Here is a 12,232-nt window from a genome sequence, read left to right as displayed (position 1 = left end):
CAGATGGCAGACAGCGTGTATGATGTCATGTGGGTGAGCGATTTGCTGATCTTAACGTTGTGAATAGAGTGCCCCATGGTGGCTGTGGGGTTATGGTAGTGCAGGCAGAAGTTATGGACAACGAACACAGTTGCATTTTATTGATGTCAATTTGAATGCACAGAGATACAGTGACGATACCCTGAGGCCCATTGTTGTGCCATTCATCCGCCACCATCACCTCATGTTTCAGTATGATAATGCACGGCCCGATGTCGCAAGGATCTGTACACCATTCCTGGAAGCTGAAAATGTCCCAGTTCTTCGATGGCCTGCATACCTAGACATGTCAACCATTGAACATGTTTGGGATGCTCTGGATTGATGTTTCCGACAGCGTGTTCCAGTTCCCGCCAATATCCAGCAACTTCGCACAGCCATTGAAGAGGAGTGAGACAACATTCCACAGGCCACAATCAACAGCCTGATCAACTCAATGCAAAGATGTCGGGCTGCATGAGGCAAATCTGTATTCCCAGTCATGTGAGATCCATAGATTAGGGCCTAATGTATTTATTTATATGAACTGTAAAATTGTTGCATGTTGCGTTTTATATTTTGGTTCAGTGTAGTTTATTTTTACATTATCGGGAAAGCGATCATAATCTTCGGGTAACCAAAAAATAATCCTGACTTACCCGATGGGCAAGTGTCTTTCAGACTTTGTCAATACCTGCCAGTTAAAGTAATATTTTTGTTGATGTAAGAGTAACTTTGAAAATGTATGTGTTGTGTCCACAGAGCGTCCGGGAATATTTGACTTCCAAGGAAAATCTAAATGGGATGGTTGGAAAGCACAGGAAGGTAAGTATTTTGGACAATGTATTATTCTGCCTTTCCACTCTCTCTGTTTTGAATGTAACACAAATCTTCAATGTGTCCTGTTTCTATTTTCAATCCAATAGGAAAGTCCAAAGAAGATGCCATAAAATAATATATTGCCTTTGTGGAAGAAATGAAAGCAAAGTATCCAATGTAGAGGTTATCTTTAGGACATTAGTGCACATATTTTTCTAAGAACCATTTTATAATAAAGCAATAAGGCACGAGGGTGTGTGGTATATGGCCAATATACCACGGTTAAGGGCTGTATCAAGGCACTCTGCTTTGCGTCGTGCGTGCCTAAGAACAGCCCTTAGCCATGGTATATTGACCATCTACCACAAATCCCAGAGGTGCCTTATTGCTATTATAAACTGGTTACCAATGTCATTAGAACAGTAAAAATAAATGTTTTGTCATACCCGTGGTATAAGGTCTGATATACCACGGCTGTCAGCCAAATCCGCATTCAGGGCTTGAACCATCCAGTTTATAATAAATTACCATGAGCAAGAAGAAAAGGGACCAAATCTGACATTTTACATGGGTGAAGTGTTGAGACAACCAAGATGACCGTTTGTTAGACAACTCACCAGCAATTTGTTATCCTCTTGAAAAAGTGCAGCCTTTTGATCTGGGTACTTATTTCAGAAAATGTCAAATTGTGAGAAAATACAGTACATTGACGCAAAAGAACAGTAAATTATGTTTCTTAAAAGATCTGTCTTTGAAGTATAATAAAAAGTGAGAATTTTCAATCATGTCGATACATTCTCTGGACAAGAGGCTGGCCATAACCAGACCCCTTTCCAGGATTTATCTTTCACATGTTGATGATGAAGAGCTGAGGCCTACTTCTTGTTTTTGAATATCTTCCTGTTTCTTAGGATTTCCACTGAACCCAAAATGTCCTAGATCTTCAGGCCTGGTCCATAGTCGTAGAAATGTTGCTTGAGCTTGAGGGAATGACACAAAATAACAGTGCTGTTTCCCATGCAATGTCCAAGTCTTCAAGAGTGGCCAAGTGATTCTGTGGACCATTCCTCAAGTTAAATAAAGTTATGTAACTTAAGTACCCTTGATGTCTTGAGAGAGTCCCTCTGTATGAGTGTTTTTATCTGGCATGTCTAAGAGATCTCCAGTGATTGGGGGGGGGGTCGTCAAAGGTCATGCCAGGCTGGCCGGTCCGGAACAGGGAAGCAAGGAGACCTGGGTAAGGGGAGAGCCGCTTTGGCTCATGGAGCCATGGTGTCTTGGCGCCCCGTGTAGATGCTGCTTCAGCCTCCACCTTCGCCATCTCCTCTGTACCTCGTACTGTACCTGTGTGTGGGGGGAGGGGATGGAGAAAGTGTATCATCGAGCACTAGTTAATCAGGGCTAGCTGCCTAATATTAGCAATAGTACATTTATACCTCTTATTTCAACTTCATTTTACATCATAGTTTTGAGAAATGGACAAAAAACCTACCTCCCCATTTAGAAAACAGTAAAGAACAGCAACTCCAAAGCCCTGGAAAGGAAGAAAGGGGAATTTAGACATCAAATAGTATTCCTGCAAAGTAAAAAAGTAAAAATCAAAATTACCTGTGTTGATGGAAGAGCCAGCTCAACAAAGGTCCATATTTTGTAAGTTAAACCACTGACTTTGATGGGTAAGAAGGCAAAGAGGATGTAGTACAAACCAAAGTGGGTCACCAAAAGAAAAGTAGATTTGGTAAGTCTCCTGAAAAGATACAAGGAAAATATGCAATTTTACAATACACAAAATACATAAATCAATACTGTACACATGTTTGGAGAGATTCCATTAGTTTGCCGTTGTGCTGGTCTTTCAGGTTTGACTGGGCAACGCTTACAGAAAGTTAGCACAGGTACTGTAACACTGTTTTAAGTTTTTTTTATACCCTACAGAATAAACATCCTTGAAATGCTTTGGTAATAGTATATTCTGGTGATTTTGACAACTCACTTGTATTGGCTGAATTCAGTTCCATGCATGTCTGGCATCCGCAGTTTCCCCACCAGAATTCGTATGATACTCAGAAAAAATATAAAATTAATCTGCAATGAAATGGCAACAAATGATTACCGTAGGGAGTAAAACAAATATTTACATTCTCAGTTATATAAAAAACAAACATCAAATTGTATTTGTCACATACACAGAATACAAAGGGTGTTAACTGACAGTGAAACGCTTGCTTACGAGCCCTTTACAACAATGCAGTAAAAACATATATACAAGAATGAAGCTGTATACAGGGAGTACCAGATCAATGTGCATGGGTATGGGGTACACTATTTGAGGTAGATAAGTACATGAAGTCAGGGTAAAGGGACTAGGCATCAGGATAGATAAAAATATAAGTAAAATAAAGCACAGAGTAGCAGCAGCATCATGTGTGTGTTTCTTTTTTTGTATACAAAACATTAAGAACACCTGCTCTTTCCATGACAGACTGACCAGGTGAAAGCTATGGTCCCTTATTGATGTCACCTGTTAAATCTACTCCAATCAGTGTAGATGAAGGGGAGGAGACAGGTTAAAGAAGGATGTTTAATCCTTGAGACATGGATTGTGTGTGTGTGCCATTCAGAGAGTGAATGGGAAAGACAAAATATTTAAGTGCTTTTGAATAGGGAATGGTAGTAGGTGCCAGGTACACCGGTTTGAATGTTTCAAGAAATGCAACGCTGCTGGGTTTTTCACGCTCAACAGTTTCCTGTGTGTATCAAGAATGCTCCACCACCCAAAGGACATCCAGCCAACTTGACACAACTGTGGGAAGCATTGAAGTCAACGTGGGCCAGCATCCCTGTGGAACGCTTTCGACACCTTGTAGTCCATGCCCTGATGAATTGAGGCTATTCTGAGGGCAAAAGGGGGTGCAACTCAATATTAGGAAGGTGTTCGTAATGTTTTGTACACTCAGTGTGTGTGTGTGTGTGTATGTATGTATGTATGATATATATATATATATATATATATATATATATAAAATGTATAGAGAGGGCTAGTCAGTGCAAGATAGGGTCAATGCAGATAGTCCGGGTAACCATTTAATTAACTATTTATGGCTATTAGCAGTCTTACGGCTTGGGGGTAGAAGCTGTCTCGGAACCTGTTGGGCCGAGAGCTGATGCTCCGGTACCATTTGCCGGACGGTAGCAGAGTGAACAGTGAACTTGGGTGGGTGTCTTTTACACATTTTCAGGCCTTCCTCTGACATTGCCTGATATAGAGGTCCTGGATGGCAGCGCTGTAGCGCTTTGCGGTCGAGGGCGGTGCATTTTCCATACCAAGCGGTGATGCACCCAATCAAAATGCTCTCAATGCAGCTGTGTAACTTTTTGACAATCCAAGGGCCCATGCCAAATCTTTTCGGCCCTGAGGGGAAGAGACACTTTCGTGCCCTCTTCACGACTGTGCGGGTGTGTGTACACCATGTTAAGTCCTTAGTGATGTGGACGCCGAGGAACTTGAAGCTTTCGACCTGCTCCACTACAGCCCCATCGATGTGGATCGGGACATGCTCTCCCCTCTTTCTCCTGTATTCCACACTCAGCTCCTTGGTCTTACTGATGTTGAGGAGAGGCTGATGTCCTGCCACCACACTGCCAAGTCTCTGACCTCCTCCCTGTAGGCTGTCTCATCACCATCAGTGATCAGGCCTACCACCGTTGTCGTCAGCAAACTTGATGGTGCTGGAGTCGTGGGTGAACAGGGAGAACAGGAGGGGACTAGGCACACACCCCTGAGGGGCCCCCGTGTTGATGGTCAGCGTGGCGGAGGTGTTGTTGCCTACCCTCACCATCTGGGGCCGGCCCGTCAGGAAGTCCAGGATCCAGTTACAGAGGTTCAGTCCCAGGGTCCCGAGCTTGGAGGGGAATATGGTGTTGAATGCTGCGCTGTAGTCTATGAACAGCAATCTCACATAGTGATTTCCCCTCTTGTCCAGGTGGGAGAGGGCGGTGTGAAATGCAATTGAGATAGCATCATCTGTGGATCTGTTGGGGCAGTATGTGAATTGGGAGTGGTTCCAGGGTGTCTGGGATAATGGTGTTGATGTGTGACTTGACCAGCCTTCCAAAGCACTTAATAATTAAAGATGCGAGTGCTACAGGGCGATAGTCATTTAGGCAGTTTACCTTGGAGTTCTTGGGAACAGGTACAATGGTGGTCGGCTTGAAACATGTTAGGATTACAATCTGGTACAAGGAGAGATTGAACATGTCCGTGAAGACACTTGCCAGCTGGTCTGCGCATGCTCTGAGAATGTGCCCTGGTATTCTGTCTTGAAGAATCTTGAACAATGCATAGGCCTAATCATTAGTTATCAACAGAGATTGATGCACTTACAACTATGAAGAGTAGGACTGGTACTCTGAGAATCCACCAAACCCAGTCATGTACCCTTGTCTCCCAGCAGCTTGAGGAGAAAGAGAAACCTATTAATGTATGTGAACTATGATGATGATGCAATTGTCATCTGTTTAAAATGGTCTATGACATCCCATTCATCTGTATCTTACCCTTCATCCTCATTGAAGTATTTTGCCAAGCCCCAGGATACAATGACAATCATTGGCAAACCTATGTAGAAAAACAAAAACTGTTTAGTTAAATTCAATCCCTCTTTTCAGTGAACAGTTCACTATGACATGACATTGCTAGATGACATCAATGACATGGCATGTGTAGTGTTGTTGTAATGTAGAGGGGACAGGTGTCCGTACCCCAGCCCTGGATGATGTACCACCACAGGGGTTTCTTCTTGGAGAAGAAGGAGACGCTGACCAGGGTGTGGAGGTAGTGTCCCTCCACCAGCAGCCAGCTGTAGTTAGCCATGATGCAGTAGTTGGAGAACATCACCACTAACTTACACACCACCTACAGGATATGATGAGAAAAGATACACTACATGACCAAAAGTATGTGGACACCTGCTTGTCAAACGTCTCATTCCAAAATCATGGGCATTCATATGGAGTTTGTCCCCCCTTTGCTGCTATAACAGCCTCCACTTCTGGGAAGTCTTTACACTAGATGTTGGAACATTGCCGCGGGGACTTATACTCGTGGCTTCCATTCAGCCACGAGTATAAGTGAGGTCGGGCACTGATGTTGGGCCATTAGGCCTGGCTCGCAGTCGGCGGTCCAATTTATCCCAAAGGTGTTCGATGGGGTTGAGGTCAGGGATCTGTGCAGGCCAGTCAAGTTATATTTACTCATCAATCTACACACAATACCCCATAATGACAAAGCAAAAACTAAAAACACCTTATTTACATAAGTATTCAGACCCTTTGCTATGAGACTCGAAATTGAGCTCAGGTGCATCCTGTTTCCATTGTTCATCCTTGAGATGTTTCTACAACTTGATTGGAGTCCACCAGTGGTAAATTCAATTGATTGGACATGATTTGGAAAGGCACACACCTGTCTATATAAGGTACCACAGTTGACAGTGCATGTCAGAGGAAAAACCAAGCCATGAGGTCGAAGGAATTGTCCGTAGAGCTCCGAGACAGGATTGTGTTGAGGCACAGATCTGGGGAAGGGTACAGCAATGTCTGCAGCATTGAAGGTCCCCAAGAACACAGTGGGCTCCATCATTCTTAAACGGAAGAAGTTTGGAACCACCAAGACTCTTCCTAGAGCTGGCTGCCCGGCCAAACTTAGCAATCGGGGAGAAGGGCCTTGGTCAGGGAGTTGACCAAGAACCCGATGGTCACTCTGACAGAGCTTCAGAGTTCCTCTGTGGAGATGGGAGAACCTTCCAGAAGGACAACCATCTCTGCAGCACTCCACCAATCAGGCCTTTATAGTAAAGTGGCCAGACGGAAGCCACTCCTCAGTAAAAGGCACGTGACAGCCCGCTTGGAGTTTGGCTAAAGGACTCTCAGACCATGAGAAACAAGATTCTCTGGTCTGATGAAACCCTGGCACCATCCCTACGGTGAAGCATGGTGGTGGCAGCATCATGCTGTGGGGATGTTTTTCAACGGCAGGGACTGGGAGACTAGTCAGGATTTAGGGAAATATGAACAGAGCAAAGTACAGAGAGATCCTTGATGAAAACCTGCTCCAGTGCGCTCAGGACCTTAGACTTAGGCGAAGGTTCACCTTCCAACAGGACAACGACCCTAAGCACACAGCCAAGACAACGCAGGAGTGGCTTCGGGACAAGTCTCTGAATGTCCTTGAGTGGCCCAGCACGAGCCTGGACTTGAACCCGATCGAACATCTCTGGAGAGACTTGAAAATAGGTGTGCAGCAATGCTCCCCATCCAACCTGACAGAGCTTGAGAGGATCTGCAGAGAAGAATGGGAGAAATTCCTATTGGGATTTAATTTGTTTGTTGAAATACAAGAATTTAACCTTTGGATGGAAATTGGTGTCTCAATATCAGATAACTTGTTTGTTGAAATACAAGAATTTAACCTTTGGACAGAAACTGTTGGTGTCTCAATATCAGATACCCAGAGTATAGATATTCTACTCAAAGAAGCGGTGAGTGTGACTAACTGTCAGTGGAGTTATCAGCTGTTAAGTCACGATAGGCCGTATCTCTGTGGTTTTACTAAAAAGAACAGAACAAGGAGTAAAGTTGCTATGAAACAGGGCTGATTAAGGACATCAATTTGAGGACATCTACCAGAGACAGAACTACGCCTGGCAATTCAGCGCCTAGGGGTTGGGACCAACCCGCGCGCCAACGAACAGGCGGCAAGTCTAAACCACGCCCAGCCTCTGCTCTGACAGGCCTGTTCAGAAACAGGAACTATCTCTGTCAAGGGTATTTAAGGAAGAACATGTGAGACAGCTGCCAGTTCTCTGATCTCCCTGCGTGGTGCATCAGTGAGCCCGTATACGAACCCTCATACTTATCATTTATACATTTGCATTTAATAAACTTAGCTTGATTTGCAATAACTACAATGATGTCTTTCATTCCAATACCAGATTTGAATTGACGCACTCTTACAATTGGTGACCCCGACTGTGATCTGGTAGCGGAACTTCGCTGGGATTCGTCCAGCCCATTGGACATCGCTGTCGTCGGACGGTGTGTTTCACAAAGAGACCGGTCTTCTATAAAAGGTTAGCAGATACCTATTGTTATACAACTGAAATCTGCATATTGGCATTATCCAAATTATTTTGTGAAACACCTGTTTGATGTAAGTGAATTCTATTTAATACATTAAAATTAACTAAATTTATTATACTAATTGACAAATGCAAATTGGTTGATAAATATGTGGGTTAAAGCCATGGCCTAATTATATATGGTTGTAGCCTGTATAATTAATGCTTTTACCGTGTATGGTTGTAGCCAGCACGAGAGAAAAAAGGGTTGGAGCCCTGTAGTTTTTATAAGTTACCGTGTATGGTTGTAGCCAGCACGAGAGAAAAAAGGGTTGGAGCCCTGTAGTTTTTATAAGTTACCGTGTATGGTTGTAGCCAGCACGAGAGAAAAAGGGTTGAAGCCCTGTAGTTTTTAGAAGTTACCGTGTGTGGTTGGAGCCAACACGAGAGAAATAACTGTTTATGTATGTGATTAAGTTTAACTCACAAGGGTTGGAGCCCTGTGGTTATATAGACGATCAAAATTAGTTTACATATGGTTGGAGCCTATATAAACTGAATTGGAAATGATATGTGGTTGTAGCCAGTATAATACGCTGTCTATTGGGACTACCCAATAAGCGTGCAAAATAATTAGGAATAATAACTGTGTTCATGTATTGTATGTGTTGAATGTTATTACTGTATACAATTGTGATAAGTGACTAAAATTATGACAACAAGATAAAATTATCCTAGTAAATAGTAATATAAAAATTAACATATATCCTACAGACAAAACGAACGATTACATAGTCTAGTGGCGTGAATTTAATTACGCATAACAAACACTAATAAGAATGGCAGAAATAACATTGAAAATTTTAAAATCAACCTTAGAAGTTAATGGGGGAAAGGATGGTAAGGAGTGGAAAAGAAGAGGAGAAAAATTGTAAAAAAAATGGCTGACTGATGGTTCGATACATGCAAGGGACGGTATCCCTATGCAGGGGGAACCAAAAGCAATATTAGAAGCAATGAGAAGAACCACACGAAAAACAGAAGAGGACTGGAAAAGTGGAGGAGAATCCAGGAGTGGGAAGACCAAAGACGCAATGGAGAAAGCCCGAATAAAAGAGAGAATCGGACTGGCGATGCTTGAAAAACTGAAGAAAATGTCAGATGAAAGAGGCTGTTCACGACTATATCCCGCACTTCCCACGGCTCCACCACCTTATGAGATGCCCCTAAAAACAATGGCACCCGTGATCGATGTTGCTGGAAAAATCAGCTATCAACACCGAACAGATAAAGGAGAGAAAGGGGTGTGGGTGAATCGTAGAGATAGAAGGGAGGAAGTAAGTGCTCTATTGGAAGCAGTAGCTGATCTGAATAAAGGAGTGTCGGAATTGAGCCGACTGAAGGGAAGTGGGAGCGGAAGGTAAGAAGAAGGTGAAGAAGAGAGAGAAAGTACCAATGAAGAGAGAAGAGAAGAAGAATGGGGAGGCTTGTCTACTATAAGAAGAGGAGAAACGACGAGAAGAACTGAAGAAAATAGAAGAAGAAGTGAGACAGAGGGAGGGGCTGGAGAGAGCGAAAGTGTGGCTTTTGGAGCCAGAAAAGACTGGCAGTTGGCTGGGAACGCATGTGGGTATCTGACGAGAGAATGTTCTAAACTAAATCTAAAAAGCAGACGTGCGTCATGGGTGAGAAAGTAGAGAATATTTACATTTGCATTTTTGGTAATTTGGCAGACGCTCTTGTCCAGAGCGATTTATGGGAGCAATTGGGGTTGAGTGCCTTGCTCGAGGGCACATCGGCAGATTTTTCGCCTGGTCGGCTCGGGGATTGTAACCGGCGACCTCTCGGTTGTTGGCGCGGCGCTATTGGTCACTAAACTGCCAGCCGCCCCATATGAGTTTAAGATTGTGGCGTTGTTGGATAATATGATGGCGGAATAAACTGACCATAAGTAATGTTGTTTTAGACGTAATGTATAATATAGTACAAAGCAAATAGAGGGTTAAATTGAACTAATTATCATGGAAGAGCTAACGTAGTACAGTGAGGACAGGAACAATATAAGGGGAGACAGATTTTCCTAGGGGATTGAGTAAATAATTGATAATGGATCATTTGAGATGAGATCACATGTAGCAGAGTTAGGGTAATCAATTAAATAATCATTGTATACTCGAGGAATTTTGAGTGGTTTAATGAATTAGATATGAGGAATTAGAATGATACAAACAATTATTGATGGGTTAAGACTGGGGATATCATGTTTTGTGTGTATCACCATCTCTAGATTATAACCAGGAGAAAGAGATTAGCTCATCTCAGTTAGGCAGTATTTAGGTCATAAAAGTGAGCTATCAAATTGAGTGAGGCCTGGCTATTTGTGATTGTTGTTTTTTCAAATTGGGTTAAAATGGGTTCACAGAGCCAGAGGCTGTACAGAGAAAGGACGAGCCCCCCATGTTGCCCTAGTGAAAGAACATTCAGAGGAATGGTTATCACTAGGTAAATGGATAAAACAGGGAAGAGAAAAAAACATTACTGACTGGCAGAATACACCAAATGGGGATCAGTATGGCCACTCCACTGGGAGATATAGAAGAAAGTTGAATTGGAGAGCAAAAACCCAGCCCAGAGTCCACCTGGAGATAAGTTTTAACGGATGACAGGAAGAGATTTTCTTAACTCAGGAACAGGAGGCTGAGTTAGCAGCAATTCCGTTCAAATTATGGTCACAAGGACAGCAGATGTAGGACTAATTAAGGGGGTAGCTCCAGTACAAGTGATTCCTCGATTCGATAATAGACCATACCAAAAGCAATATACTATGAAACCAGAAGCAATAAAAGGGATAATAATAATAATAATGGTATGCCATTTAGCAGACGCTTTTATCCAAAGCGACTTGCAGTCATGTGTGCATACATTTTTGTGTATGGGTGGTCCCGGGGATCGAGCCCACTGCCCTGGCGTTGCAGGCGCCGTGCTCTGCCAGCTGAGCTACAGAGGACCACCTGAGCTACAGGGATAACACCTACATTTGAGCATTTACTTAAGGGAGGGGTGATAATTCCTGTAGATGAGGTACAATGAAACTCTCCAGCATTTCCTGTTAGAAAGGAGGCACCTAGCGCCGACTGGAGGATGGTCATGGACTTGCAGGGGGTTAATAGAAATATCATTCCCAGAGTTCCATGTGTACCAGAGAACTCCTATTTTACAGTGATAGATTTAGCTAATGCTTTCTTTAGTATCCCAGTTCATCCGGATAGTCAGGGGTGGTTTGGCTTTACTTTTCAGGGAAGGAAATGGACTTAGGTTAGGATGCCTCAAGGCTACTCGGAAAGTCTTACAATCTTAGCCCAGGCTATAACTAGGAATTTGGGAAAGTTTGAACCTAGGGAAGGAAGCAAATGTTAGTTTATGTAGATGATATTCTATTGGCTAATCCCACTCAGGAGGGATGTAAGAAGGATACAATCCAATTGTTAACCTTCCTGGCAGAACAGGGACACAAAGTGAGCAAAAATAAACTTCAACTTTGGCAGAGTGAGGTCATTTACCTATGACACACTATAACACAGGAGGGGCGAATGTTAAACTCATCCAGGAAAACTGCTATATTTGAAGCGCCAAAACCGTTAAAACAAAAAACAAATGATGAGCTTTTTGGTAATGATAAACTCCTGTAAAAGCTTGGGTACTCCATTATGTACTGCATACGGGTAAATTAAGTGATCTTATCTATGGGAAGGCAATGGCAGCCCATGGTAAAGTAATTTGGAACTCTAAGGAGGCATACATACATCAGGGATGTTATCCAAATGGTAGAGAGTAACGAGGGATATGACATTGGTAGTGATTTACAGATGATGAGGTTTTTTGGTGGGCTATTAGATATAACTGGGTTAATCATGAACATAGAGGTTTTTATTCTTTGTTGCTAGACAGAAGACTTAGGTGAACTAGAAATAGACTTGTCATGTCCAACAATTAGTCTTCAAGTCAAGCCCGGGAGAGCCTGGGTAGAACAGAGTTTGAACTAAACATAAGTGTTTTTACAAGATAAGAGATTGATTGATTGGATTACTAATTGATTCTGAACTGGATGAAAGTTGAATTTAGCTGCCATAAAAGACAAAGGAAGTGGGAGGAGCAATAAAGAAGCAAAAGACAATCTCAAAAATGAAAGGCATGGCAATTGGATGATAAATTACATAAGGATGGTTTAGAAAGGTGGTAATATTGACACATGGGCAAATCATGTGTCAAAAAGGGGG

General features: G+C 42.8%; 1 protein-coding gene across 1 annotated transcript; it reads right to left on the bottom strand.

Annotated features, from left to right (window-relative positions):
• Positions 1 to 1,270: 1,270 nt before the first annotated feature.
• LOC121562639 (vasoactive intestinal polypeptide receptor-like) lies at positions 1,271 to 5,829 on the bottom strand. The gene is made up of 7 exons (XM_045219650.1): positions 5,599 to 5,829; positions 5,395 to 5,455; positions 5,222 to 5,291; positions 2,831 to 2,922; positions 2,446 to 2,584; positions 2,330 to 2,371; positions 1,271 to 2,181 (listed from the first exon to the last, which is right to left on the bottom strand). Exons 1-7 carry the CDS (start codon positions 5,729 to 5,731, stop codon positions 2,029 to 2,031), a joined length of 690 nt encoding a protein of 229 aa, XP_045075585.1. The 5' UTR covers positions 5,732 to 5,829; the 3' UTR covers positions 1,271 to 2,028.
• Between the last annotated feature and the right edge of the window lie 6,403 nt (positions 5,830 to 12,232).

Source organism: Coregonus clupeaformis, unplaced genomic scaffold (assembly GCF_020615455.1).
Source record: "Coregonus clupeaformis isolate EN_2021a unplaced genomic scaffold, ASM2061545v1 scaf2576, whole genome shotgun sequence".
NCBI lineage: Eukaryota > Metazoa > Chordata > Actinopteri > Salmoniformes > Salmonidae > Coregonus > Coregonus clupeaformis.
This window is presented reverse-complemented; position numbering and strand designations above follow the sequence as displayed.

Excerpts from the sequence above, each read along its gene's own strand:
- LOC121562639 (XM_045219650.1), bottom strand. The coding sequence starts at position 5,731 with ATGTTCTCCAACTACTGCATCATGGCTAACTACAGCTGGCTGCTGGTG. Across the intron at positions 2,372-2,445 it reads TGGCTCTTCCATCAACACAG|GGCTTTGGAGTTGCTGTTCT; the intron begins GTAATTTTGATT and ends CTTCCTTTCCAG. Across the intron at positions 2,182-2,329 it reads ACTGTTTTCTAAATGGGGAG|GTACAGTACGAGGTACAGAG; the intron begins GTAGGTTTTTTG and ends CCCCACACACAG.